The sequence below is a fragment of the Fusarium falciforme genome, chromosome 2 (genome assembly GCF_026873545.1).
Source record: "Fusarium falciforme chromosome 2, complete sequence".
Taxonomy (NCBI): Eukaryota; Fungi; Ascomycota; class Sordariomycetes; order Hypocreales; family Nectriaceae; genus Fusarium; species Fusarium falciforme.
The window spans coordinates 2330253-2352100 of NC_070545.1; the positions used below are offsets into that span (position 1 = coordinate 2330253).

The following is a 21848-nucleotide window of genomic DNA, read 5'->3' on the forward strand; positions in this document are numbered from 1 at the left end:
CAGATATGTAATGTCCGTACAGGTCCTGCGCCAAAGGGGGTTTTGTCTAGTCTTTGAGGGATTTCGTTGTGTGGAATCGCACGAGGTCGAGCGGCAAGTCTACGCGACTGGCGCAGTTGCCGCGGAGAGGAATGCGGCCGCGAGGGCTCGATGTTGGTGAGACGTGGGTATACAGAACGAGATTAGAGGAAGTAGTCGGGAGTCCCTGCAATTGTGTTAGAGTCGTGGCTCTAGACGGAAAACGCGAGTAAACCTACGCCTTGAGACCATGGGCTCGCCTGCTCTGGGGCATGGGTCGAATTGCAAGCTAGAAATGGTTAGCATGCGACATGTATGTCAATCAAGTCGAAACTTACAAAGTATACTTCAGGTGCTCGTCAATCTCCATGATGGCGGCCTGGTTACCGCATCTGTAGCAGTAGTTGGGTGCTGCAACGCATATTAGCTCTAGACTCGGGAGAGGCGAACCCCCTGGAGCATACCTGAAAAGATTGTCACGACATTTCTGTCTTGAGACCAGTTGTAGCCCTCCATGACAAGCTGATGGGCTCGCGCAATCAGGGTCAAACCGTTGTTGTGATTGAAAGCCTCTGAAATATCCTGGCCGAATGTGTACCCCGCACCACGGGGGGAGATACCCCAGCCGCATCGGTCGTCGGGGTCTGACCACAGGAGATCACACATGGGACCCTCGTGGGGGACCTCCTGGATGCGATCGAGAGCTCGGATGTTATCCAGCGTGTCGATACTGGGGGAGAGACCGCCGTGAAGACAGAAGATCTGGTTGTCGATCAAGGCAGTGAGGGGGAGGTAGTCGAAGAGGTCGGTAAAGTACTTCCACACGTTGGCGTTGCCGTATTTTCGGAGGCACTCGTCGTAGAAGCCGTAGACCTGGGTGATCTGACGGGACTCGTGGTTTCCTCGGAGGATGGTGATTCGCTGAGGGTATCGGATCTTGAGGGCGACGAGGAGGGTGACGGTCTCGACGGAGTAATAACCTCGGTCGACGTAGTCGCCTGGACACATTGGGAGTGAGTATGGTAGTCCTTGGCTATATGCCCATGTGATGCGTACCCATGAAGAGGTAGTTGGTATCGGGGTTGGGGCCACCAATCTTGAAGAGCTCCATCAGGTCGTGGAACTGGCCGTGGATATCACCACAGACGGTGACGGGGCATTTCTGGCGAGGCAGGATCAGCTCGAGCACCTGGCTCGCCGGCGCGCATCATCAACGTACCACGGGTTGCACATTCGACTCCTCCTGTAGAACTTCTCGTGCCTGCGATTCCAGTCGGTCAGCACTGCGTGTGATTGATGATCACGCGAGGGAAGCCCAAGCTCGTCGACCAGGATGCGGCGAGCAAGACCATCGCCATCTGCGATTCAGCTGCCTCACCCATCCCGCCCAGCAGCATCCCAAGCGCGTCCCATTGCCAAGAAGCGACTCACCTTGTCGCACAGTCTCTGAACATCAGACTCGGCCAGCTGCTTGCAGCCCATCAAGCTCTCGATCCAGCCGTCGAGGGTGGGGATGGTGGTGGGCTCGAGGTTGAGAACGGGGGAGGCATCGGCGGGTGCGCGCCCGACATCCTCCATATTGGTGTCCATGGCGGGTTTTCGGGGTATCGAGGGGATTGCTAGGTGGTTGAAAAGGGTGGGAGAAGGGGGTGAGAGGAAATGACGTTGACAGTTGATGCGGTCACGCCTGAATCGCGAGCGGTGGGGCACGAGGCACAAAGGCGGCGGTCGTCCGTCAGGGGAGAAAAAAGAAATGGAAGCTGGGGGGGAAGAGAAAGGTTTTCTTGGTTACAGCGGGATTAGCTACCGACTACCAGCAGCAGCTTCGAGGGGGAAAATCGTCTATGGGAGGGCGCGGCAGGCGAGCGAGAGGTTTCGTGAGGCAGGAAAATTTGGTGTGTTGTTTAGGTGATGATGATGGGAGGAGGAGGAGAGGAGGGACGGATCGTGTTTGGCGGTTGCCAGCTGGACTGGGCTGGGGCGACTCTGGGGGCGCTTGTGCTTGTCCTGTGCTTTGAGGTCCAGCGTGGGTGGTGCACTGGCGTTGGCGCCCCTTGCCACTTCCACTTTCAGCCTTGGACGGCGCACTGGAGATTGCGGGAGCTCTCTTGCATGCGCCTCGTGTGGCGCAACCTACATACATCCAGACAATGGGATGTGAGACTCGAATTCGAGTGCATAGATAGGTACGCAAACCTCAATCATGAGATGAAATGATAAACCTCTTTTTGCTTTTATCAACGCCCATCAATTCCTTCTTTTCCCGCAAACACTTCCCCCCATGATCATATCATCTACAAAGCCTAGCCCAAGGCGGATGTGGCTTCACCATCTTACATACCAAGCAACCACTTCGACGTCAAAGCCCACGAACAACTCAGCTATAAACAGGTTTCTCACGAAAGCAAAAGAAGACAATCATCGCGGCTCTCCAGTCCCAGCCCGGATTCGCACCATAAACGCCATGTATTATGCTGACAAGGTAACCAAAATGTTCCCAGCATCAGCAAGCACATTCAACTTCCTCACGACAACCCCAGCCCGATAGGCGCCTCCTCTTCCACTGGACCGTTGCTCTGCAGGTCCCGTCCCACCAGGTTGACAAAGTCCAAACCGACTTCTGACAGCTTCTTGGCGTGCTCCTTGGCCCTGTCCATGCACTGCGTCCAAACTGCTCCCCCAGGCTCCGTGCTACTAAGCTGCCGTGCTAGGATCACGTTGAACGCTTCCACCTCCTCCTTGGACCACTTGACACACACACTCATCATGGGAGGAGGGAAGCAGGACTGGAAGCACTGCACCGTGTTGTGGATAATGGTGAAATACACAAACGAGAGCTCCCAGATATAGAGGTGGAGGTCTCCCTGAAAGATGCATTGCCTGAGCTTGGTTAGCTTATGTTCCCTACGTTACCTCGCACTCTCAACTCACCTTGCTCGCTTGTGAATCGTGTCTGTCCTCGCTGCCAGGTATGACTCCCTAGCACTGTCTTCAAATCCAAGTCTGGTCAGCCAGCTGACGTTGCGCCGCGTCTTGGCATTGTTGTCGTGTGTCATTTCAAGCTCACGAACAATCATGCTAGCCAACTTGGCACATCGCTCGCCGACTTTAAAGTTGATGAAATCCTGAGCGATGGCATTGTTCTTGAGCCCTCGAGCAATTGCCTTGAGCTTCTCGACGCGGACAACAGCCACCTCGAACCTCTGCATCGCAACATCAATATCGAGGTCGTCCATCTCACTCTCGACCCAGCGCAGGTTGTGCTGCTTGCCGTCCACCTCGATGAGCATGTCCTTGATATCGGACAGAGTCGCCAGGAGCTCCGTCTTTTGAAGGAGACCGGGGTCTCGAGAGGCAAAGTAGTTTATCGTCTCGCGTGCCTTGTTGTTGGCCTCCATCTCAGACCGAAGACCCTTGCGAAGCTGCTCAACTGCTTTGCGCACATTGAGAAGCAGCTGCTTCTTCTCGGGGTCCTGAGGTTTCTCCGTCCGATAGATGAAAGATTCCTGTCCGACTCCTCGCACCATGATGGCATCAGCCAGCTTGTTGCGCCCTCCAGACTCTGCAGTACTCGTCATGTCCACCACCTCGACATCCAGGAGCGGCCAGCAGCGGTCCGCCACCATCTTCATCATCGGCCCTCGCGCGTCGGAATTCGACGCATCAGTCTTTCGCTTCTTACGCGATGCTATGAGCAGGTGATCGTTGAGCAAAAAGATCTGCATCGCCCGGCGTGACTTGTACGTGGCATTGTCCAGCTCGATCCAAGGTCCTGCGTTCTGGACAACATGACGTCCTGCCGCGTTAGGGAGGAACTTTTGAGATCCTTCCACGCCCTTGTATAGTGCTTGCATCTGTGTATTCCAGAGAGCGCTTCTGTCTGCGACGGAGCTTCGCCTGTCCCTCTTGCTGAGCGTGAGGTCCCCAGACATGTTGGAGTCGTCGCCCTTTGCGGCGGCTGCCCTCATTGCCGTTGTGTTCACCTTGAGCTCCGACATGAAGTTCCTTAGATTTCTCATCTCGCTCTTGAGCTTCTCCGCCTCCTTGCTGATCTTGATGAACTGTGTCCTGTTCTGCATGACGCTCTGCTGCAGGTCTGTTCCCACACGAACTTTGACCTTGCGGAGCGAGTCCTCGAACTCGCGGATCTGATCCTCGGTCGCATCGCTCAGGACGGCCGCGACGTATTGATCCGGAGTCAGGTCTGGGTCTCGCAGTGCCTTCATGTCCACGACGGGGGCAGCTCCGGCTCGTGAGGGGGGCGGTCGGGCAGCGGCATGGTCTCTGGGCTCGTAGTTACCCAAAGAGGGCGCTGGCGGCATTGGGGGAGCACCGGCATTGTAATTGTTGGTAGGTAGAGCATTGAACCGTGTCGAGTATCGTCGCTTTACAAGATCCGAGGTCTAGGCAGAATGTTGTGAGCATGTTGGGCTATGAGGGTTTCAGGCAGAGCACACCTTTGTACCAGCCACTGGAGGTGGACGCGGTCGAGGTCGAGGGGCAGCTTCGTTAACTGGCGGCGGTTTGGCTGAGCCATCCTGAAGAATAGGACTCGAGATCTGTCTGGGGGCGCTGATGGTCGGGCGCTTCTTCCTCTTGCCGCTGCGGAGCGAGTATATCTTGCTGCGCTCCTCCGACATGTTGGGCGAGGTACGACGTGAGATGTTGGATCAGGCAAGGCGCGCGGGAAACGGCAACGACGTTGGAACTGGAGGGTTTAAAAGAAGCACAATATGGCACCGAGTCGCGTGTTACAATGGGTACGAGGTGTCATTCGAGTTCAAAAAAGGCATGTCTGGCTATGACGCCAGCCGAGCTCTCTCTTCTCATTGAAGGTACGTATGTGTAATCGTCGAGCTCTCTACCTGTCGGTATTGAAGCACAGGCCTGGCCGTGTCAGGAGGTGGGGGTACGTACCCAGCCTCTCTCAGCCGCGCGCCTCCCGTCAGTGATGGGGCCTGAGCTCCAAGCCTCCACTGTCAGTGGTCCCGAGGGGAAGAGCTCCAAGGCTGTGCTGGGGTCGTCCAGAAAAGGACTAGCGCCATCATGTGCTTCCGGGCAGTTCAGTTTGGCCCATCCCATGGCCTGCTAAAAAATTGGTTTCCCAATCGCGACGCCTCCAAAGCTGCCGCTCTCGCTCGACTTCTTGGACAACCCTACCAGCATCATTTGGACGACGTAATCGCTCCTCCGTCTCCGACCTCGCCGCAGACATCGCCGTCTTGTCCTGCCTCCCGGATCTCAGCATTGCCGTCTGATCTTGGGGTTTACTCGGCTTCACCCTAGTGTCCCGCCCGCCACATCAAATCAATTGCCCGTCATGGTTCAAGTCTCAACTGTGGTGACGGCATCTGTCGTAACCGCCGCCGCCGCCATCGTCGGTAAGCCTGCACCGATCATGCCTCGGACGACCGTACAATGTCGAGGCTGCGATCCGATTGAGCCCGAGGAGAGCTGTGTTGGCTAACTCGGACTTTGCCCCTCTCAACTAGGTTATGCCGCATACTTTGACTATCAGCGTCGAAACCAGGCCGAGTTCCGCCGGAACCTGAGGAGGAACGAGCGTAAGCAGGCCCGCGCTGCCAAGGAGGAGGCCGAGGCTTCGACCCAGCAACAACGCAAGAACATCCGCGCCAGGGTTGAGGAGGCCAAGGAGGAGGGCTTCCCTACCGGTGTGGAAGAGCGGGAGGCCTTCTTCAACGAGCAGGTCATGGCCGGAGAGATGCTCAGCCAAGATCGTACGAGCTGCCCTCGAATTGACTGTCTGCAACTTGCTAACCTGCGTCTGTAGCTTCCAAGGCTCTTGAGTCTGCTCTGGCTTTCTACAAGGGTCTCAAGGTCTATCCCGCGCCTGGAGACCTGATCCGTATCTATGACAGCACTGTCCCCAAGGTAAGGCTGATAACCACCGTTTGTCGAATCGTACAGTTCTGACACCCGTGAAGCCCATATTAGATATTCTGGCCGAGATGATCGCTTATGACTCGACGCTCGACATCCGGACGCCCGCTGCTCCTGCTGGCATCAACCTCGCCGACATTCCCAACGTCGGCCTCGACTAAGAGTCTGAGACAAGATAATCTTGAAAACTACTTACCCCCCAAAAACCTCGCGGTGCTCACTACTCACTCTCCGAGCTCCACCAAAATCTGAATGGAGACCTGACGGCCTTCGATGTACCATAGTTCCGCTCTTCCAGCTTCCATAGAGCTTTGTGTAAACAGGTGTACGTTGAAACGAATGGCTTGGGAACGGCAATGCTGGCAGCGTTTCCGTCACACATGAAGTTTAATCCTTTTTTTTTTTAATTTCCTGATATTCTCCATCTCGTGTAGTAGCTGTGGGCGTTCTCGGCCGTGATGCCATACTAAGGCCACTCCTACCTATGACGCTTCAATCTTACGCCCTTTTCTATCTACTCTGTCGTCCCTCGGATCAAAGCCACCATTACCCCAGTTAGACCAGTCAGGGTTTGGCTCGGGATCCATATAATCCTCGGGTGTCCAGGCACCGTCGGGACCACGCTCCTCCAATAGGTCAAAGAACTTTTTGTAGTCGATGCGAGTGTGCCACTTGCCGTTGACGTTGAACCTGTCACTGGCCAGCAGGATGCAGCAGCTGTGGGCATGCTCAGCCGCGATACCGTAGTTGAGGCCCTTCTCCTTGAGCCTCTTCTCCAGGGCCTTGACAAACTCGCACACTTCCCAGTAAAAGGGCACATTGGACATGCTCAGTCCTGCGTTGGAGGATGTTGATGTGCCACAGTATGTGACACCCTTGACCTCAACAAAGCAAGGGAGACCCTTTTCCACCAGCCGAGCGTAGCCCTCGGCCTCTTCCTCCACGTTGAAGCCCTTGACGAGCGTCAACCGGAAGACGGTTCTGTGGCGGAAACGCTTCTCGCGAAGGATCTCCAAGCAGCGCTGGAATCTCTCCCAAAAGTCTCGGTGTAGAGGCCGGTCAATCTTTCGCAGAGACTCCTTGTCGGCGGCATCGATGGACACGTACAGCTGGGTCACCGCCTTTAGGGCCGCCAGCTGGTCAGGGTGCTGGGCGTTGCAGACGAGGAACGACGAGATGCGCTCCGCGTGCAACATGCCGAGGAATTCGTTGATGTGGGGGTAAAAGATGGGCTCGCCAACAAGCGACAGCGCGCAGTGCCTGATCTGCATGGCTTCGGCGAAGCGCTCGGCTCGGACACCGGGCATGCCACGTAGCATCTTGATCTTCTTGTAGTGGTTGGTCTTGACGCCCTCAAAGATCATGTCCGGGGGGTCGACGACCCATCGCCAGGTGGTTCCAACGGGGTTTGTACCGTGGCGCCAACAGAAGACGCACTTGTTGGAGCAAGAGAGCGAGGGGGTGGTTTCCATACACTGGTGCGAGTTGATACCGTAGAATGAGAACTTGTAGCAGGATCCTCGGCCACGAAGGGCTGACTTTGTCCATCGGCAGGTCTTGACTCCAGAGTGGGATCCCACGATTGCGTAACCTTGCTTCGTGAGAGCGGCGTATGTGGGCGAGTTCTTGGCAACCATTTCTTTCGGTCCTTGAGGTACCATCTTCTTTGTGGAGCTGTATGTGGTGAAGTCGACGGCAAGGGGGGCCTTTTGAACCATTGAACCATCATCCTTTCGAATCATGCGTCCCAGGTCCTCGACATCATCCAGGGGTCTTCCATTCTTCTTGGTGTCGCTGGTGTCGTCATCTTCGAACAAGACCTCGCCGTCATCCTCATCTTCGGCGATATCTTCGACATCACTCTCTTCAGCGGCTCCACTGCCTGGAAGACCCTCTCCAAGATTTCCAGTACGGGCGACATGCTCGATGACTTCCTCGACACCCTTGGTCCATTCTTGTAGTCGCTCCTCGTGGTCACTCTTCATATCGCCCATACCGACGGGGTAAGCTCTCTTCCGGCTGGTCAGCTTGGCCATCCACTTGTCAACCTCCTTTGCCTGGAAACAGAAGCCTTCTCCCTCAGTGGGCCAGTTCTCCTTGTCGCCGAAGCCAAACACGGAGTAACCTAGTAAACCAGAGAGGGGTGCAGTATCAATTCGGAAGTCGTGGTGAGTCTCTTGCAGGTGTTCAAGGAAGGTGTCGTTGATGGTATCGATGTTGTAGCTGGGAATGAGGAACGTGTAAAAGTAGTCGACATCTCCATGCATCTTGGGAGGGGCAATGAAGTAGTCGTCAAAGTCGATCTCGGTGAGGTCCTTTAGCTCGGGCTTGAGGAATTGACGGCCAGATTGCTTGGCAAGTTCCTCCTGTTTGGCTTCCAACTCTTTCAGATATGCCTGCGCAATCTTGTCTGTCTTGGTGGTGATGGACGAGAAAAAGATGAGGACCATGATAGGTCGCGCAAGATCTTTTTCTTGCTCATTCTTCTTGGACGGCTTCCTGGCTATTCCGCCCTTGATTCTTCGAGGCCCTTGGGGTTTGACATCCTTCTTTTCATCGATCGTCTCGACGGCGGGGGCCTTGGCTTCGACAACTGCCTTTGGCTTGGGAGGCTCCTTGTAAGCCTCAGTCAAGGCAACCAGTTCCGTCTTTCGGCCAATGAAGGTTAGATAGATTCGAAGAGTACCGAGGACGACGAGAGCGGCGACGAGAATGGGAGTTCGGTGGATGTGCCAGACATCGACCAAGTCTGTATTTCGAGTCAGCAACCATGTGCGCGACGCAGCGGAACGCATCAAATCTTACCTTCAACAAAAGAGTCGAGCCGCGAGGGCGCCGAATAATTTGCCCAATCCATCCTGAAGATCTGCCTGCCGCGATCAAGCTGCGAGGCCTTCTAACTCTTCAAGTTCGAGTCGGAGGAAGGTTTGTGAAGCAATGACAATTGCCGTGAACCTTCCCTCTGGGGAAAAAGCCATTTTGCCCCGCCCCGGGAGAATTTTGGTGGGGACCCTGGGCTATCGTCATTGCGCATCGCCAATCGAGTGGCTGCGATTTGATGGAGGAGCTGCTTACAGGAACAAGGATAGGGCTTCAAGACTTTGATCAAACATGAGCACTATTATCAATAATCCAATTACATAAATATTCCGAATTTTTTTTTAAACATGTAATTATTTTATTCATATTGCAATGATTCTTGAAAGCGGTTCTATTGTTGACTGTTAAAGTTGACAACCAGTACAATTCCCTTGTTAAAGAGGTGAGCAAACCGAGACTTATAATCCATGCGCAGGCATCAAAAATGGAATAAAGAGTCACCTAGACTCTTCTGTCCGATCCCGCAGCCTCAGACTTGTCTCGCAGATCCTTGAGGCATGGCGCATGGAACATCTCGCCAGTTATGACCAGCTTCAGTGTCCTCGTCGCCACAACTATCCACAACAAGACAACCGACAGAGAGATGATCTATAATTCAGTTAGCACCAACTTCAACTACAAGAGTCAAATGTTCATACCATTGTGGAGACCTTGAAAAAGTCGCTGTCGAGGTTCTGTGCAAGCGCACTCGTGGAAGTCGCCAGCACACCCAGCGGGAATGTAAATCCCCACCACCCCATGTTGAAGGGAAAGTTTTGCATCGTGATGATGCTGATGAGTGCGAAGGACAGCCAGACCAGGGCGAATCCCCACATCATGATGGCCAGAAACACACCCAAGACATACAGCATTTCACCGGCGCGGGCCGAAATTGTGGTGAATGCAGTGCTCTCCGGGATCAACTGCATGGCCACTTTTCCGAGTTGCTGGATGCCATAGCCTCCCTGACCAAGAGGACCGATGGGGAGGAAAACCGAGACAATGACTTCCTTGGGAGGGATTGAGTGGATGGTAAGTCGGTGGAAGTACAAAGCCAAGACACAGGCTGAGAATGACTCGCCAATTCCCCAAAGAACGTACGAGGTGATGACCGTGGTCAGAGCGTGGTGGCGGTTGGGAAGCACCTCGGCAACAATCCCTCCCGTGGCAGCTGCGACTACAGCTGGCACGATGGGGAGCAACAGGGCAGCCGTGATGTTCTGAAGGCCAGGCCGATGGCGATGCATCACGATGAAGGGCATGCTAATGCAAGTGCCGATAGACAGCCAAACATCAACCCACCAAAAGGCCCACGCGAGGTAGATGACCCAGTCTCCCCAGGGCTTACAGCAGAACACCATCATGTTGATGATGGCTTCTTCAGTGTCAGCGTGTTTCTCCTCAATAATAATTAGAGCTGACTCACTTGCAAAGCCCATGGGCACGCAACCCAGAAAGAGAGACTGGGCGGGATGAGATACCATTGCCCCCCAAATCTCAGGGTATAGCGTATAACGGGCAACGGAGATGCCCATAAAGACTGTAAAGAGAAGGACATTGAGTCCAAAAAAGACATACGAAATGTACTGCAGCCATATCGCATTGTAGGGGAGATTATGGAGGAGGATGGAGACGATGCCCGTCCCCATGTTGACTGCAAACCATCTTGAATGCCGTTGTTAGAGGCTTACACTGGATCAGATGGTGATAAACACTTACGACGGAGTAAAGTTTCGTACAACTCTTCGCCAACCAGTATTCTCCTTACAAGGCAGAGTCGACTCGCATGGCCTCGGGGCAGAGCCGTTACACGCAGCCTGCCCGTTGGAACATTGAGTCGACGAGACGTCAGACATGATGAGTGTTGCACCGCTTGCTCATTCGCTGGTGAGAATGTGACGTGAGTCGCCGATCGGGGGCGCGAGCAGCGGAAGCTAAGATTGTGAGACGGACAAGGGTCTTTCAGTCGGCGATTGAGCGAGAGACCGGGGTTTGGGTAATGAAAAGAAAAGTTCTTTCAAGAATGGAGTCTTCTCGGTGCCTTTTTTCGCGTCCTGCCCGTTGTTTATTGCCAAAGGAAGCAGTTTTTATACAAAGGAAAAACGGAGCAGGCGGCGAAAATAGCTTTTGCCTTGGAACGCCATGTGGACATGGTTCGCGGGTTTCCATGTGTCAATTTCGGCCCCCGACAACCGGTCTAAACCCAACATGAACCCACTGAGTCCCCGGTCCCTCCGAAATAGGCGTACGGAGGGCGGATAGCGGGTATTTCGCCATATTCTAGACTTGCAAAGAGTGGGAAAAACTGTCAACTTTTTTAACCGCAAACAATTGCTCGTAGATGGAAACTCTCCGTATGGCCCCAGTTACCGTCGTCATCTGTGGCAACTCGTCCTCTCACCCCTGAATCTCCCGTCCCGTCCGGCTGCAGCGCTCGCTTGCCCGCCCTGTACCAAAAAGGTAGCGCCCACTCAGATACCACGGAATACCAGCAAGATACCACAGCCCTACCTAGCGTTGCCGCGTCCAACCACAATCGCCAGGCGAGCTCACCGGACCAAGTCTGGGTCGCCGATACAGCCCGTGTGGCCTTTGAGCAATCATGTCGGTAACCGTCCGCGACCCACAGCCAAACGTCGGTGATACTATCGCCCGGATGCTGAGAGCCGGATCTGACCGATGGGAGCCAAGGAAGGAGAGGCCACACACGTCGTTGACCCCCGCCCCGTGTTCCCAACAAGCTGTGTTGTCCCTTTCTCTTCAGATACCGCCCTTCAATCCTAGAACGAGATCCGAACCTAGAGCATCATCATCAACCCTCAACAGTATAGCAACCATGGCCATCGGCATCCTTTCAACCTCGAGTGCCCTGAGCACCGGTCCTATCGACGTACCTAATGTTGGCCCGTTCCAGCAGAACCGTTTTGAGGAACTCGTGCAGCGCCTCAAAGAGGCTCTCGGCCCGTCGTCGGGTCTGACGTCTGATGATGTTGATGTCGACTTCCTGACTCGTCTCATGCAAGACTATGATGGCTCCGACATGGAGTGGTCCCGATATGCTTTTGGCGACCACACTAGGGGTTACACCCGCAACCTTGTCGACGAGGGCAATGGCAAGAGCAACCTGGTGAGTCTTTTTCGGTCAACTAGACCTAGCCCAGCAGTGACTGATGCCTTGCACAGCTTGTCCTTGTATGGTCTCCTGGAAAGGGGAGCCCTATCCACGACCACGGCAGAGCCCACTGCCTCATGAAGATCCTCAAGGGCAACCTGACCGAGACTCGCTATGCCTTTCCTGACGAGGACGAACAAGAGAAACCGATGGAGGTCATCTCCGAAAAGACATATAAGGAAAACGCTGTCGCCTATATGGCCGACGAGCTAGGACTCCACAGAGTGTCCAATAGGGGCAGCGACTTTGCTGTCTCATTGCACTGTAAACTTCCCCCTCAGCCCACGACACTTGTCGCAGTTAACTGACCTGCAACTCTGCAGTGTACACTCCGCCCAATGTAGCAAAGAAGGGATGCCACATTTTTGACGAGAAGACGGGGCGTAGGAGCCACGTGCCGGGTTGTCACTACTTCTCGGCGTACGGGCGGCTGCTCAAGGAGTAGTCAACGACAGGCGCGGCTTCAACAGCCAAAGCCTTGATGAGAAATGACCCCGTGTGATTAGCGAAGAAAGCAATGAGTTTGGTTCCCGGTTCCTTTCGTATTTGTTGCCGTTGGTATGGCCAGATTGGTAGATAGAGCAAGCGAGAGGGATGAGTCCGTTTTTGTATGTCGGCAACACAATATTAGCACAGAATGAACTGCTGAGATTCATAAAAAAGACCCGCAGCTGGTGCAGAGGCGTTGAAGAGGGAGGATGAAAGAGGGAAGCTGGTCGTTTGCTGGTCGTCTTCTTGATCAGGCCCTCATCGCCATCAAGCACGCAATTTGGGCTATGCCCCATTTGGGAATAGGTGCGGGAAGCACTGTGAAACACTGTGAATGTCGCGATACCGAGCCGTCCCGAGTCCCGTTGATGACGGGGAATAGAAGACTGTTATGAGCAGAAAGAAGGCGTGAAAAGGCCACTCAAGTCTTGGAAGTGTAAGGGCCTTGTATCCTGAGTCTTCTTTACTCAAATATTATGCCGTTGAGGCAGGGAATTGAAGATATGTCTCTCCGAGAGCCGGGTGCCCCAGCCGCTCTGATCGCGCAATTCATTGCCCAAGCCCACACGAGTCAAGGGTGCTTGGCATTGGGTCGGCTTCTGACACTGCTTCTCGAACATTATCTTCTTGGGAACTGTTCTTCAAGGAAACCGGGGAAGTCATTCGGGTTCCTCGCCAAAGTGATCTGTAGCGTTCTACGAGAAGCCCCGTTCATGACTATGTCTGGGCCATTAGGTCTTTGCAACTTTACACTGACAATTGCTCTGGCCAATGCGCAAGGAAGGTCCTTGACTTGCTGAGTGTCTCGTCTCACACTGCCCGTAGTTTCTGCTGATTGGCTCGTTGGTCCTGGCCTATGTTGTTTCTCGACTTAATGGACACTGTTAGTAGTTAACAGTCCCTAGGGAGGAAGAATACGCCTTCTGTTGCCAACATTGGCTATTCTTCATATCGTATTTCTTGGCTTGTATCTTCAACCATACGAAGTTATACGAAGGCGTCAAGCAGAGGAACACTCCATTACCAGCGATGCAGGCATCTCCTACCTACGCACGATGAATGCACTCAGAGCACATGGAACATTCGGCCAGGCCAGTACTTGGACCCAGATGATGCGTTCCAATCATTTGACGTCAAACACTTGGCAAAGAGGCAAACCCGCGGCTTCTGAGGTCATTCACAATGGCAGGCCGAATACGTGCGCCGTGGCCTGTTTAACCCCTCATCCACTTATGCGCCATCCGTTCACTGGAGCGCTTCGGCGGGAGCATGGGTGCGCGAAGCTAGGTCCTCCTCGGATCGGCGTCCGAAACGTGGATGCCGATTTCTCATTGAGGGGAAATTGCGGGAGCAAAAACATGGTTTGCATGGAACCCCGGGTTGAACTTGTGGAGAGAGGCCCGTCCCCGCACTCTCGGGAGATCTTTCACATGGAAGACTCGGTGAAGCTTGTTGATGGAGCAAAATGGGTTTGTTTGACTGGGATTTATGGTTGGAGGGCAGTGCTTAGGCATAATCGGGTGACTCTTAGTCTATATGTGATGTGGTTTAGTATCCCGGAGGTTATTGCACCGAGATCGTCCCGATGAGGTAACTCGGCCGCTTGTTGTTTAACATAGACGACGCAGGAGGGCAGGTTTGACTGACGTGCTTGGCTCTGGCGGTTGCTTATATAGAACCCGTTCTCGTCACTGAGGCCGGGCTGCCCATTCCTTTATGTTGACCGTTTCCCTTCTCTGGCTCAACTTGTAAGCCAAGGTATAAAAGATGAGATTTCTATCATTCTTGGCTGCTGCGACCTCGGTTGCTCTCGTCGACGCTCGTGCCGTCAACGACCTGAGTGCTCGTCAGGACTCCAGCTATGTCGGATATCTCATCTCGACATTCAGTGATCCTACCCCTCAGGTTCAGTGGCATCTTTCCGAAGGCGATAGTGCATCGAGCTTCAAGTTCTTGAATGGCGGAAAGCCTGTCTTGACCTCGAATGTGGGCACAAAGGGAGTGAGAGACATTTTCCTCACCACCAACGCTGCACGGTCCGAGTACTTTATCATTGCAACAGGTGAGGGATGCAGGACCTTGGCTGTTAGAGCACGTGCTGACATCATGATAGACCTTGATATCAATGCAGAGGGCTTCAACTGGGACTGGGCTACTCGGCACGGAAGCCGCGGTTTGGTCGTGTGGTCTTCGAAGGACTTGGTGAACTGGTCCACGCCTTCACTGAGGATGTCAGTATACAGAATTTCTAATCTCATGTTCGGTTTGGCTGATACAATTGCAGTGTCGAGAAGGAAACTGCTGGCATGGCTTGGGCCCCTTCTGCTGTCTGGGACGACGCTACGAAGCAATACTATGTCTTCTGGGCATCCCGTCACTACAGTTCCTCCGACACCGGTCACACCGGTGTCGCCAACCTTGACCGCATCCGCTATGCCACCACCAAGGACTTTGTCAAGTTTAGCGCACCAAAGGACTACCATGCTCTCCCCGACACTCCCCTCATCGACCAAGAGTTCCAGTACCTAGGCAAGCCCGGGAACTATGTCCGATTCCTCAAGAACGAGACGGTGAACCAGGTCTACCAGGAGATAACCGAGAACGGACTATTTGGAGCCTGGACCCGAATCCCTGGATACGTGCGACCCGAGACGCCGCTCGAGGGCCCGGCGTCGTTTGCCGATCTCCGCACGTCTGGGTTGTATCATCTTCTTCTTGATGACTACACGCAATACGTACCCTTCCAAACTTCCAACATTCTTTCACCCAAGTGGGAGAGGTCTAACCTTCCCAACTTCCCCAAGGGACTGAAGCACGGCTCTGTTACGCCATTGACCCGAAAGGAATACGACGCCGTTGCTGCTAAGTTCCGTAGCTAAGAGGTTGCATTAGCTGCTTAAATTAAAGCAAAAACCAAGTTGTTGACTGGGAATATCTTAATAGTCCATATGTTGAGCGGTCAGTCATGTATATAAGCCTAAGTATCAAGGTTGAAGACACTTTACGACTTTTGAGAAACCATCCACCGCATGTATTTGAGTGCACCTAAATAATCCGCTCCCATTCCACTTCACTTGGCTCCTTCCAGTACTTTGACTCCTCCAGTTGAACAAATCCAAGCTTTTCAAGAACTCTGCCGCTCCGAGTGTTGGTACGCTGAGTCTCTGCAATAAACTTGGTGACCCCTCTCTCCGCCGCAGCCCAATCCATCACCACCTCTGCCGATCTATTCGCTATGCGCTTTCCCCAGTGATTGGGTGAAACGCCGTAACGGATCTCGGCCTTGTCCTTCCATGACGAGATGTGGTCGACGTTCCGCGCTTGTCGCACACCGGCATAGCCTACCCACTCAATCTCCTCGAGCGCCAATGATTCTCTGCCAGTATCCAGTACTCGAATTTGCTCATCCTCGGCGAGGCCAGGCACTGAAATATTCCTGGTGACGGCATTGTCTCCCAAAATGCGCTTGTGATCCTGGGGTTCTAATAACCCCACAGCAAAGTCGCCCACGCCTCTGTTTCTCCAATCGTGGTTCACATCCCGAGTCGAGATGATCTCGTAAGTCTCCTCATCGGTCCAGGATCTGGCGGGGAAATGCTCCCCAAAACCCATTTCACAAAAAGAGGTATTGGCGTGCAGAGAGGTGTAAAAAGCGCGGTAAGATGGTGATGACATGGCAACTGGCGTGGGGATCAAAATCAGGTTCGATTTTATCAAGGCCACGGGGCATTTGATGTCGTTTGTTGAAGCATGTTGAGTTGTAGAGGCCATTTTCGATCAATTGAGGATATGTGTACGGTGGAATGGGAAGTAAATGGGTGTTGGAATTCAAGACAAGATTTGCAGTATCCGCATTCCATATTAAATGGCCTGCTTTGTAGTCTTATTCGCTTACCAAGCGCCTGGACTATCCCTGACAAGGAAAACTGTTTAATCGAACGTTACAACTTGCCGAATGACTCAATGCCCCAGAACTTTTCACACCTGCCGCTTTGGTATTGCTGACAACCGTGAACCCCATAAAATATCAGATGAAGATGCAGACAATATTGAAATGGATAATTACTACATGAGTGCCTAGTATTTGTGTATGCATGAACGCGGCAAGTCTATAACTAAAATTCACTTTTATATATGGCCTGTTTCAGTTCCATAGTCCAATGCTCGATTGATGGCAACCAGTAAAGCGCCTCATCTATTAACCACATTAAGCGTCGCAGCCTGTAAGCTTCCTCCTCTCACGTCGAGCCTGAAACCAAGCAGAAGTGTCGCCCATGGGGACACTGAAGGGGAGCACTTCCTGGCAAAGGTAGTAAAGGACGCAGTAGAATCCTAGCAATCCCGCGATGAAACCAAAAACACCAGCAGCCTTCATGAGGGCAGCGCTGGTAGCGGCATTGCCGTCGGCGAGAGAAAAGTAGGAGGAGGCGTCAAAGATTAAGCACAGTTCGATGCTCATAAAGATGCAAATATACACAAGGTTACTTTTAATGTTAGCAAAGCCAATGACGACTGGGTAGCATGTCGATCGCTTACAGCTGAATTGAAGCAATGAGGAAAAAGAAATTAAAGACGGCCCAGATCAGGACGAAAAATCCGAGTGCGTTGTTGTATTCAGGGTTGGAAGCACCTCCATAGGCGTCGATAATGCCCCATGAAGGTATGAGGGTCGCGCCGTAGCCGCCGTAGAAGAGTCCTGGCCAAAGAGATCAACTGAATGCTCACGCCATAATGGAAACTGTGTCTGCTGATGATGGACTTACCGAAAGCTGTAAGAACCGTGAATGTGAACGTGTCTCCTTTGATCATTGCCCACTGCGCAGCAATGAGGAGTCCAACACAGGCAACAAAGCACAAGTTTCCGACAAAGATTGTCTGAAGGGACACGCCCCGGAAGCCCATCATGGAAAGCGAAAGTGTGAGTAGTGTAGTAGCGAAACCGCCCATCGCTAGAGGAGCCTGTAAGGGTTAACCCTATTAGTTGTCTGCGACACTTGCTCCTGGCATGCCTCTCCATACCGGGTTTCCGATTCTCTCCCCCAGCGGCCTAGAATAGGCTTCTGCTGTGATCTGGATGCTCTCATTGTTCTTCGTCGAGGATACCGAGTGGGCCATGGTTGCGAAAGGATTGTCGAGTTGACGGAGAGAGGACAAAAGAAGAGAGACAGAACGACGAGGAGAACAGAGTTGCTGGTGAAATACTACAAGTCGCGGAGAGAATAGAAGATGAATGATTTCGGGGGAACGAAATAAATCTTGAGCAGCCGGATACCCAGTCACGGCCGGAGGTGGTTCCCGCCGTCGGCCTGCTCTCTCAGCCGGCGGCCTACACATGGAGTTACGTAAAGTCTGCTTAGTCGCCCGGTTAAGCTTCCAAAACGGCAACGCTAGCCGAAAATGGTCGAGTTAATGGAATTCTAGGGAATTAATTGGGTTGTTAGGACACAGGAAGAGACTGGATGAGCCGCACTAGTGGTCTGCCACGGATCTTGGTGATCTTGGATGAGGATGCCTGAACAAGTCCGTGTGCTCGCCTTTGCAAATAAACTTATCAGAGAAGTTGAGGGTTGCTTCTCATGGTTTGCTCCCATGTTGCATGATGAATTAGTGTTTCTGACCTGATACTTGGTCTGAAGCATCCCAACCCATCACCAAGTCAAGACCATAAGCTACACCACTGGCTCAACAATGCGGAGTGAATCGGAAGTGAGATGCAATTCCCTTTACAGAGCTAGCAAAATAATAACCCGAACTGGAGCCCCCGCGCTTCTAGTCCCCGCGAGACAAACACAGGGATCGGGTTTGGCAGCCGAGACCGGCCTTCGGGAGGCTAGGAGGCCCGTTGATTGGACGGGTCAGATTCGAAAGGAGTGGCAACTTGCTGCATTACACCGCTCTCGATCAAAAAATTTGTCGATTTCCTCACATGTTCGTGATCTAGGCTTCTGTTGGGGTGCAATTTTGACTGACAAAGAGAAACTTGGGGTTTGTTGCCAACCCCATACCCACTCTGGTCTAGACGCCCCGGTTCCCGTTGCCCTTCCGGGGTATGGGAATGGGGGGCGCATCCTGTGGAGAAAAGCTGGTGCTCATTCTTTTTGCCCTTTTTGGCTTCATCGGGTTTTGGTGCCGAGATCGGGAGGAATCGGGCACTTGATGACATTATAAAAAGGCCAGAGTGCTCATCTTTGGCTTGAACTTTGCATCTTGGCTCTCAGAGAATCTCTGAGAGAGACTTTGTAGTATACCTACATAGGTTCACATCGTCGCCAATCACATTCGGCCCCTGGCTCGTGCAACCCAAGCCGCCAAGCTTTCGAGATGCAGCCCTTGCTCGTAAAGCCGCTCCAAGCCGCCTCTCCCAATTGCGCGAGTGACTAATAGTCATGCAAAGCCAACATTCCGTTGGACGATGAGGCCAAAAGAGACCCAGTTGGGCATCAGAGCAGCCTGACAGAGATAACATGCCTACTATTGAAGGATAACGACGGCTTAAGAGTTGTGAGACTGAAGTCGAGGGTCTGGATCTCTAGTGGTTGATAGATATTTAAACTTGTGTCTTGGGCCTGTTTTCGGGGAGAATCAAGCACAGCTCGATGAGTGCTCAACACCAAGTGTCATGTCCAAGACCTTAGTTCCCCTACGACTACCGGAACGACAGGTATGATACGGTGTTATGTTGAGTTGAAGTTTCTCTCATATAAACACCGTATCGAGCAACTATGTTGCTCTTGTGACCCGCTTACTGCGAGAGAACCCTCACCAACAACGAGTATGAGTCCCAAGGCCTTGGCAGCGATTGCCGAGCTGGGAATATCGGCGATCATCTTGAAAAAAGGTTTCAAGTCTGCAATGAAACTTGTTTCAAAGATTGGCAAAATATCGGCCCTTCCATATTGCCTTGGGCCAGCAATTGGATACCTCCGACTGCATGGTGTGGCCGTTGGTCGAATATGCTGCACATCCTTCAGCTTCATCGCCAAATTACGCAAATCTTGTTATTAACTGGGTATATTCGTTTTATTTAGGCTTGATCAGTGTATTTGCGATACGAGAACTTGTAGATTGCCATTTATTCGTATTACATTCGTGACCTGGACTACCAGAGTGCCCCCTGATTTAGATTGCCTATTAAGCCCTTTCCCCTTTTATGTTCCATGTGAAAAAGCACCAATATCTTTTCTATCAGTACAATTACATCTCTTCTTCAACTCTCGTAGCTTGCTACTAGAATCTTATTTGCATCTAGTGTCTCCAACTCCGTGCCGAGCCGGGGTCCGACTTTGGCGGTTGTCTGTCGCCCCCAGAGATCTCCACGTCCACCTGATGATTACGAGGCAAATTCTGTCCCGATATGCTATCCTGCTCGACCTCGCGGGTAATATGTATCATACGGCGGGTCGACTCGTCGTCATCGTTGCTCTCCTTGTCTTGAAAGTGGTTTTCATGGTCGTCGTTCCTGCTGGCGCCACCATTCGAAAGCTTCACGTGGGTTCGTCGACCGGATGTGCCGCCGATGGTGACTAGGTTGACGTCGCCAGATCGTCCGGGGGTTTTGTCTTTTGAACCGTACGAGGGGGCGAGGTTGCGGATGAGACGACGCAGCATGGGCATGGAGCCGGCGATGATACCGAGGTCGCATTCGAGGACTGTAAGCAAGACGATCTTTCCAATTTCGTCTGAAGCATTGTTAGTTTTGTTTCTAATTGGGGGCGATGAAACGTACAGAATCTTCCAGAGGGTGCGGTATACGCCCAAGTATAAGTGATACGAATGGTAGTGGCCACTGATGCAAAGACACCCAGTGACAGGACGCCCATGGTCATGAGCTTGGTCCTCTTGGGCATCTGGAGGCGGCGAAGCAGAAACATGGGCACCAGCGCGGTGCTGATATCGGTAAAGATGTTGGAAGCCGAGACGAAGTATGACACCCTCAAGATGACTGTCTGTCCAGAGGTGCAGTCTCCTGGCTCGCCCCATGCCGCCGCGACGGGCTTGCATTGGAAGATGGCCACAGGCCACGAGATCTGCCAGACGATCCAGCTGAAGCCGAAGAGGCCCCATAGGATCTTGGTGTAGATCTTGTTGAGGTCCTTGGCGAGTCGGAGGAGGGTCCAGATGATGCTCGACTTGATGATTGCGCCGTCGAGGACGTAGATGAACTGCCAGATGATGGTCCAAAGACCTATCTTGTACTGCATGCCGACGGTGATGACATCGTCGCGGGACCCGATGCCGCTGTATGCGAGAACGATGACCGAGGCATTGTGCGCAATGTTGAGGATCTGAAGGGTCAGTTGAATTCAAGCCAGAGTTCTTCAAGACTTACCAGGCCAGCAAGCATCAACCAATCTTCGACAGCAAAGGCGTTTAGTGAGATACGGACCCAAAAACGCAGGCCCGCAATGAGGATCGAGAGAATAGTAAAGACGATGGTCACCACCAACAGAACAAGAGCCAAGCCCTCAGGCTGGATGGGCTCATAGACTGTCGTGGTTAGGTCCTTGGCCATGATTACTCTTTGATCCACGCCCAAAAGTAAGCACCCAAAAAGAAACGAAAAAAAGATTCTCTAGGGGAATCGACTACTTCTCTATCTTCTCGAGCGGTCACCCACAGGGATTCGACCTAATGGCAAAGAGTGTAAATCATTACCTGTTTCTTCTCCCAACGTTACTTTCCGCTCGGTGGTGGCGGCGGGACGAACGAGGTTCGAAGTGTAGTACTGAGACCCAAGATCTTAACGGCCAAGAGTTAACAATGTTTGAGGCTTATTCCCGTCTGGTCTGGCCGGCACCATTTTGACTGGGGAAAACATGCAGAGGGCTTGCATTGGCGGGCCCAAAGGGGATCCCGACGAGTCCGCCAGAGGACCCTTGTTGCGCCTCTTTGGGTCACCCGGGCTCAGGTGAATACCCTCATTGTAAATCCTTTCCTCATGGGAAAACCTTGTTATTAGGGGGGCTGCAGAGTCTTTCAGCCGAGGTATCACGGTCGTTTCGGCGCTTCACCGCGAACCCCCAAGGATATGGTATCCCACTCTTTCCCAAGGCATCGTCCTAGTCTATCTCGCAGTAGCCACCAAACGGGTCGGGTACGACACCCACTCGAATCGTCTAGATCCCTGCATGTCCTCGGAGAAAACTCTTCATCGCGTTGGTCATACGACCTAGGGCTGGGAACGGGCCGGGCGAGCCGGTCCGTAGGGATGATCAATGGGACTCTTGGTATTCCCTCTTAACTACCGGACGGACTGCCAAGAGTTTCAGGCCAATGGAAAGCTACAAGAAACGCCATGATATGCTGCTGTTCATTGCGGCTGTTGGCTAAACATGTTTGGCACACCCGACAATGTGGTCAGCTCATGACTTGGGACTCCCTTGGCGACAGCCGCATGAACGACACACTT

General features: G+C 52.9%; 10 protein-coding genes across 10 annotated transcripts; 3 read left to right on the forward strand and 7 right to left on the reverse strand.

Moving 5' to 3' along the window:
- Window positions 1–182: 182 nt before the first annotated feature.
- NCS54_00267000 (Serine/threonine-protein phosphatase) lies at window positions 183–1608 on the reverse strand (the record flags this gene model as incomplete). The annotated part of the gene is made up of 7 exons (XM_053148264.1): window positions 183–205; window positions 258–307; window positions 357–429; window positions 483–1016; window positions 1075–1180; window positions 1238–1279; window positions 1450–1608. 7 exons carry the CDS (start codon window positions 1606–1608, stop codon window positions 183–185), a joined length of 987 nt encoding a protein of 328 aa, XP_053004239.1.
- A 935-nt stretch (window positions 1609–2543) lies between these two features.
- On the reverse strand, window positions 2544–4658 carry NCS54_00267100 (Exocyst complex component EXO84; the record flags this gene model as incomplete). Its single annotated transcript, XM_053148265.1, has 3 exons — window positions 2544–2898; window positions 2950–4421; window positions 4476–4658. 3 exons carry the CDS (start codon window positions 4656–4658, stop codon window positions 2544–2546), a joined length of 2010 nt encoding a protein of 669 aa, XP_053004240.1.
- Window positions 4659–5338: 680 nt separating this feature from the next.
- Window positions 5339–6080, forward strand: NCS54_00267200 (Mitochondrial import receptor subunit tom20; the record flags this gene model as incomplete). Its single annotated transcript, XM_053148266.1, has 4 exons — window positions 5339–5399; window positions 5511–5756; window positions 5810–5910; window positions 5964–6080. The coding sequence occupies 4 exons, from the start codon at window positions 5339–5341 to the stop codon at window positions 6078–6080; spliced, it is 525 nt and encodes a 174-aa protein (XP_053004241.1).
- Window positions 6081–6401: 321 nt separating this feature from the next.
- On the reverse strand, window positions 6402–8776 carry NCS54_00267300 (TRNA 4-demethylwyosine synthase; the record flags this gene model as incomplete). The annotated part of the gene is made up of 2 exons (XM_053148267.1): window positions 6402–8668; window positions 8725–8776. 2 exons carry the CDS (start codon window positions 8774–8776, stop codon window positions 6402–6404), a joined length of 2319 nt encoding a protein of 772 aa, XP_053004242.1.
- Window positions 8777–9240: 464 nt separating this feature from the next.
- Window positions 9241–10634, reverse strand: NCS54_00267400 (Hypothetical protein; the record flags this gene model as incomplete). The annotated part of the gene is made up of 4 exons (XM_053148268.1): window positions 9241–9387; window positions 9438–10153; window positions 10205–10443; window positions 10498–10634. 4 exons carry the CDS (start codon window positions 10632–10634, stop codon window positions 9241–9243), a joined length of 1239 nt encoding a protein of 412 aa, XP_053004243.1.
- A 746-nt stretch (window positions 10635–11380) lies between these two features.
- NCS54_00267500 (Cysteine dioxygenase) lies at window positions 11381–12395 on the forward strand (the record flags this gene model as incomplete). Its single annotated transcript, XM_053148269.1, has 3 exons — window positions 11381–11905; window positions 11962–12214; window positions 12274–12395. 3 exons carry the CDS (start codon window positions 11381–11383, stop codon window positions 12393–12395), a joined length of 900 nt encoding a protein of 299 aa, XP_053004244.1.
- Window positions 12396–14206: 1811 nt separating this feature from the next.
- On the forward strand, window positions 14207–15318 carry NCS54_00267600 (Glycoside hydrolase family 43; the record flags this gene model as incomplete). Its single annotated transcript, XM_053148270.1, has 3 exons — window positions 14207–14501; window positions 14553–14670; window positions 14724–15318. 3 exons carry the CDS (start codon window positions 14207–14209, stop codon window positions 15316–15318), a joined length of 1008 nt encoding a protein of 335 aa, XP_053004245.1.
- A 166-nt stretch (window positions 15319–15484) lies between these two features.
- NCS54_00267700 (N-acetyltransferase domain-containing protein) lies at window positions 15485–16210 on the reverse strand (the record flags this gene model as incomplete). The annotated part of the gene is made up of 1 exon (XM_053148271.1): window positions 15485–16210. The coding sequence occupies one exon, from the start codon at window positions 16208–16210 to the stop codon at window positions 15485–15487; it is 726 nt and encodes a 241-aa protein (XP_053004246.1).
- A 436-nt stretch (window positions 16211–16646) lies between these two features.
- NCS54_00267800 (Hypothetical protein) lies at window positions 16647–17554 on the reverse strand (the record flags this gene model as incomplete). Its single annotated transcript, XM_053148272.1, has 4 exons — window positions 16647–16923; window positions 16976–17135; window positions 17203–17398; window positions 17459–17554. 4 exons carry the CDS (start codon window positions 17552–17554, stop codon window positions 16647–16649), a joined length of 729 nt encoding a protein of 242 aa, XP_053004247.1.
- Window positions 17555–19684: 2130 nt separating this feature from the next.
- Window positions 19685–20951, reverse strand: NCS54_00267900 (Hypothetical protein; the record flags this gene model as incomplete). Its single annotated transcript, XM_053148273.1, has 3 exons — window positions 19685–20118; window positions 20166–20724; window positions 20769–20951. 3 exons carry the CDS (start codon window positions 20949–20951, stop codon window positions 19685–19687), a joined length of 1176 nt encoding a protein of 391 aa, XP_053004248.1.
- Window positions 20952–21848: the final 897 nt, after the last annotated feature.